The 6,000-nt window shown below is 44.9% G+C and overlaps 1 protein-coding gene across 7 annotated transcripts in view; it reads left to right on the plus strand.

The window, feature by feature from the left end:
• Positions 1-5,277, plus strand: part of LOC311149986 (pleckstrin homology domain-containing family G member 5-like) — a gene marked incomplete at its 3' end in the record, with an annotated part of 81,188 nt that extends 75,911 nt beyond the window's left edge. For 5 of the 7 annotated variants that reach the window (XM_084187209.1, XM_084187211.1, XM_084187212.1 and 2 more), the window contains 6 exons: positions 197-484; positions 662-781; positions 999-1,131; positions 1,381-1,648; positions 1,829-2,926; positions 3,187-5,277. In XM_084187209.1, coding sequence (XP_084043335.1) covers positions 197-484; positions 662-781; positions 999-1,131; positions 1,381-1,648; positions 1,829-2,926; positions 3,187-3,196 — 1,917 coding nt within the window. Of the gene's footprint in view, positions 1-196; positions 485-661; positions 782-998; positions 1,132-1,380; positions 1,649-1,828; positions 2,931-3,186 lie in introns of those variants that run through there. The other 2 variants (XM_084187210.1, XM_084187215.1) reach the window with 1 other exon arrangement.
• Positions 5,278-6,000: the final 723 nt, after the last annotated feature.

The raw sequence follows: 6,000 nt of genomic DNA on the forward strand, positions 1-6,000 counted from the left end.
ATCTTTCTGTTTATACTGACAGTGTAAAGTTAAACAACTGCCCACCAAAGACTATTTACTCATCTCACAAATAGAGCAAAGTCTACCAATATCAAATACCACTATTACATTCTACATGCCACTTTTCAGTGTTGTTCAGTAAGTTCCTAGCCACATTTTCTTTAACCTCTAACTCCTGGTCTCTCTCCCTGCACAGTGGGCTGAGACTCATAAGCAGTGTAACCGGCTGAAACTAGCTGACATGCTGGCCAAGCCTCACCAGAGACTCACGAAGTACCCCCTACTGCTGAAGGCTGTCCTCAAGAAGACTGACGACTCATCGTCCCGTGACGCCATCAACAGCATGGTGGCGTGTGTGGAGGGCTTCATCAACAGTGTGGACTCTCAGATGCGCCAGCGGGAGGAGCAGCAGAAGCTAGCCGCCATCTCTGGACGTATCGACTCCTACGAAGCAGTGGAGGGGAGCAGCGAGGAGGTGGAGAAGGTGAGCACACGCCATACTCAGGGCTAGCTTCCTGGATATACTGCTGCAAGTCTACTGCTAGACTAGAATCTCTATTGAATGTGATTTTTAGTCCAGGTTGAAATTGTGCTACATGTTGCTTCAAGAGGCTTGTGTTTCTGCTTGGTGTACAACCCTTCTTCTTCTCTCTCTCCTTAGATCCTGCGTGAGTTTAACCGCTTCGACCTGATGGCTCCTATGAGAGGCACATCACCAGAGGAGACCAGACAGCTCCATTTGGAGGGGGCACTGCGCATGAAGGAGGGCAAAGACAGCAGGGTAACTGCTTTTATCTCATTATAACTGCTTATAACTGTTGCAGGCTGAGAACTACCCACTGAGAACTACCCATTGTCATTGTGATAGAATAAGTCAATGACCAGGGTGATTATTTTCATAATATTTACCTATTTGATTTAGCCTAGTTATTGTACTAGAATGATGACAATAGACCTGAAATTGACCTAGAAGTATTTCCCCATCCTTCCGTCCTCAGATGGACGTGTACTGCTTCCTGTTCACAGACCTGCTGCTCATCACCAAACCAGTGAAGAGGTTAGAGAAGGTCAAGGTGATCAGACAGCCCCTCCTCATCCACAATGTCATCTGCAAGGAACTCAAGGACCCTGGTGAGTACCAGCATGCAACTACATTTAAACCAGGGTTCAAGGTATTTGTTTATTTCAAATACTTCAGCTGTGCTTGATTAAGCATGTCTGCCGCAATGGAACCAATAGAAAAGTCCTAAAAGTGATATTCCTTCCCATCTGGCACTCCAGACAGGCTCAAGCAAGTGCTTGCGTAGTGTTTGAAGTATTTCTGTTTACTAGCTCTGTTTACTCAAACATGTTTTGATTAGCTGTTCTCTCTTCCTATAGGCTGCTTCATTCTCATCTACCTCAATGAGTTCAAGAGCGCTGTGGCAGCCTATACTTTCCAGGCCAACAGCGCCACCCAGGGGCGAAGCTGGGTTGATGCCATCTGCAACGTCCAGAACCAGCTCCAGAGAATGCGGACTGAGGAGGTTCTCAGGCAGCAGGTCTCCCTACAGCGCCGGCTAGATGGAGAGGAGGAGGGCGACGAGGAGAGCAGCAACTCCACTTCCAGCTCCTCCTGCATGAGGCACAAAGATCAGCAGGGCCCAAGGTACAAACCCAAACAACTACTTAGATATAGTAGAGCCTCACTCTTCTATAAAGACACTGTGTAGATGTTGATCAGATCTGTGCAAAGATTATTTCATATAAACGTTATACATTATTGTTATTGTTTATATTACTAGAACCATTGTCATCATTCTAACATTTTGTTCTCTTTCTCTTCCAGTCATTCGGATGGCTCCACAGAGACCCTGTCAGTCATGGACATAGGAGAGGATTCAGGAGAGCACCAAAACCCCTCTGCCCCAAACACAGACCCAGTAGGACCCTTAGAGAAGAGCCCAGACTCGAGCATAGTTACCCCACCTGTTGGCCCTGAGCACCTGCACTGCAACCCTGCCAGCCCCCAGGACAACCATCCCGACCGGGACCATGAGCCAGAGCAGGAGGTGGGTATGGAGGAAGGGGAGGTTGAGCTGGAGCCTCAGTGTCGTTCTCTGTCCATGGACAGTGCTTACGGTACCCTCTCCCCAGAGTCCCTACTGAGAGAGCTGGACCTGCAGACACGACCAGGCCAGAGCAAGGGAGAGGAGACTGAAGAGGAGGGAGAGATAGAGGGCCACGAGGTGGAGGTGGAAATGGAGAACGAAAAGGTGGTAATGAAACTGGTGGAGGAGGATGAGGAAGTGGAGGAGGAGGATTCAACCTCTGTTGGTTCCCAGCTGTCAGTGGTTCAGTCTCTGAAGCCTCGGCGACGCCCCCCGGTGACGGCCCGCCTCCAGAGCCTGAACATCAAGTGCCTTTCAGAGGACAACCTTCTGCAGCGTTTCCGTGACAACGCCCCTGTCTCCCAGATACAAACCCGCAGCCCTACATCCCAGGACCAATCAGAACACAGGAGAGAGAGTGCGGAATGCCTGGTCCACAGTAAGAGCCTATCAGCCCAAGACCTTACGGGGCTGTTTCAGACTGACCTAGACTCAGAGCCTGAGTATGAGGACTTCCTCAACATGAGCATGCCTTCTGGTAAGCTCTGTGACTCCCTGAGGAAGGCGGAGGCCCGGCAGGTCCAGAGGGCTCTAGCTGCATCTGAGGCCTGTGAAGGCAGCAGGAGCCAGGCTAACAGCAGCGGCTCAGATGGGGAGACTGTGGTGGCGCCCTCTGGAGGACAGGGGGGGAAGTGCAGTGAGTCGTTCACAGCCGGTTGCCCAGAGAAGCAGTCGTCGCCTAAAAGAAGGAAGGCCCAGCAGCACAAGAAGCTGACCCTAGCCCAGCTCTATAGGATACGCACAACCCTAGTGCTCAACTCTACTCTCACCGCATCGTAAGTCACAGCTCACTTTATACATGGGTATCATCTCTATACACCTGGATGTGCTCTTTGGTCTTAAATGTAGGCTTACAGTATTTGATTCTCTGATGTTTCTGCCAAGTTGACACAATGCAAGTTGTGGTTGTTTACACTGAAATCACTACCAAAGTAGAACCCACAGAGGAACTCTTTGAGCCAAAGTTGTATTTTACTCTCTACAATACCAAAGGCCTTGTGGTAATCAATAGCTGTTGTGTGTTTTCTGTTTCTAGGGAGGTGTAACCACTCTGGCAGACAACCAACCAACTAGTGGCAACCTGACCACGAAGAGGAACCATACTCTATGGAGTCTGCATAGAGGGGACTGAATTCCTTGTGACACACATGCACTCTCTCGAGCTGCCTTCTCCCTTCCCATTGCCTGTTGGACAGTGTCTGCTGAACGGTTTTGCAATCGGACAATAAGAACCTTCTTTGCTGTTGCATTTGGTTTCAGTTTGTGTGGGGTGGGAGGGAAAAGGCAAAGAGACATTTAACTGCTTGCACTTTGTAACAGACGGACGGACGTAGCGTTGAGGGGAGCTGAGGCTGGGACCTTTGGGTGGACTAGACAGTTACTGGTGTAGGGTAACAACCTACCGGCCTACCCTCTAAAAAGAGACTGAAAGAGGGGTAGTCCAGGCATAGATCTGCATGCTTCTCTCTGCAATGGACCGGAGAGAATCAGAGATGATCTAGGAAAGGGTGGCCCAAACACTCTTAACTCTTAAAGATGCACTCCGGGATCCAAATTCATAACATATTGCACAAATTGGATTCACAACATATCACACGAATTGCAACATTCGTATGATATCATACAAATTGCAAAATTCGTATTATATCACACGAGATGGATGACACAGTACACAATTGGATGACATAGTACACAAAAAACATGGACCACTTTTGGCTCGTGAGCACCACTTTCAAAACTACTGGCTGAAATGATACAAAAGTTGGAGAATGCATCTTTAAGTAATGAAAAGAAAAAGTCACAATGTCTGAAGAAAATAGCTCTCTAAAATGTGTTTGGTGAATTGCAGCAACTAAGATGTCCTGGTATTTGTTCTACTCCTAGTTTGCTTTGATAAAACAAAAACAATAAATATTATATCTTTGTTAAATAGAAGAATCACTAAGGGGATAACTTTACATTCACAGTGCACACTTTGAATTGGTTGTGTGTGTGTCTGTCTGGGTGGGTGTGTCTGTGTGTGAATGATACATTGTCCTAAACTCCTGACTGAACCAAAATTATTTCCATCATGATTTTCATCCTCTGTGAGTAACATACCCAAAGATGTAAACACCTGAGTACCAAGTAGATTCTGAACTAAAGGTATACATAAAAACAGTGTTCCAGCAACAAGTAACAACCACATATTATGTTATCAACTGCTGTGTATTTTCAAACGTACAGAGCCAACAATTTATTTTCAAAATTGCTGCATCTAAGATTAGCATAGACACAGAGCAATTTCTGGGCTTTATATTTTCTACTGTGCTGAAGCCATTTTTTCAATCAATAGTGGTGGTATGATTTAACTATAAAGACTAAGATGATGAAATGGTTTTCCATTCTTAGTGTTTAGAAGCAGAAAGATGAACCCTTGGTTATTAGGTGGAATGGAGTTATTTTGGGAAACATAACTACACTAATGTCGAAAGATTTGAGCATGCACTCACAACGTGCAGCTTACATAGAACAAATACAAGGTAGAATATGGTGATTTGTAAAAGAGCAGTCTACACTAAAAAAATATTCCATGTAACAATGAGCTTGAAACACCTTTTGAGACATTGCATATTTTGTGTTTCTTTAATGTAACACATTAACACAATACAGTAACTAAGAGACTGAACAATGGTTTGGGGTTGCATATGATTTGTGAATCAGTTTTCTTTGAATGACTTTCTGTCCACACTAATAGGAAAAGTGATTCGGCGGGAGCATTGACCACCATAGTAGATTAACATGGTCAAACTGACATTCAGCTTGTTCTTATTGATGATTTAATATGCGTTCTCTAAACCCCTCCTTGTCAAATATTGCCCAAACCAAATAGTTTAACATTTGTTTACTTTACTAGTTTTTGTTTATTTGTAATATTTATTAAGCTTGCCATGTTTTATATATAAAATATTGTTTATATTGTTTGATTTCATGCCTTGTACATTTTGTGTCGGTGTAGACTTAATAATTTGTTTCTTGTTTTTCATATCAGGCATGATGAATCTGCTATGAACCAAAACTATTTCATCTCCCTTTCAGGAATGTCTCTTAAGTGTCTTACCAAATAAAAAAGCATCATCAAACATTTCGTTTTAGAGTACATAGTGTGTACATTGTGTGTAGTGAAGTACACCATGGATATTACCTTTTTTTGCAGGACGGCAGGTAGCCTAGCGGTTAGAGCGTTGGGCCAGTAAGCGAAAGATCACTAGTTTGAATCCTGAGCCGACAAGGTGAAAAATCTGTCTGTGCCCTTGAGCAAGGCACTTGACCCAATTGGTCCAGGGCCGCCGTGGATAATGGCAGACCCGGGCCGTGACCCCACTCTCCGAGGGTGTCTCAGGGAGAGTGGGGTATGCAAAAGACACATTTCCAATTCACACATGTAAATATAAGCACCCAGCAAATAATAATAGTCATTATTATTATGTCACTTAATAAATTAGCATTTTGAACCACAAAATATGAGGAGCCTGACCTCAGCTTTGAGAAGTGATTTTTGATGTTCTTAATGAACAGTAATGGGTGGGCTGTGTCTCAGATGTCTGAAATGGAGTCGATTCACAGCCTAGCACACCTGGATTAGCAAGTAACTTCACATGTATGTGTTATAAACTGCCAGCAGATGGCATTAACAATCTTTGGTGCTACAGTACTTTACATTTGACATTTTAGTCATTTAGCAGGCGCTCTTATCCAGAGCGACTTACAGTTAGTGAATGCATACATTTTTCATACTGGCCCCCCGTGGGAAACGAACCCACAACCCTGGCGTTGCAAGCGCCATGCTCTACCAACACAGTGCCTTCGG

The sequence above is a fragment of the Coregonus lavaretus genome (assembly GCF_964263955.1).
Source record: "Coregonus lavaretus genome assembly, chromosome: 22".
Classification (NCBI taxonomy): domain Eukaryota; kingdom Metazoa; phylum Chordata; class Actinopteri; order Salmoniformes; family Salmonidae; genus Coregonus; species Coregonus lavaretus.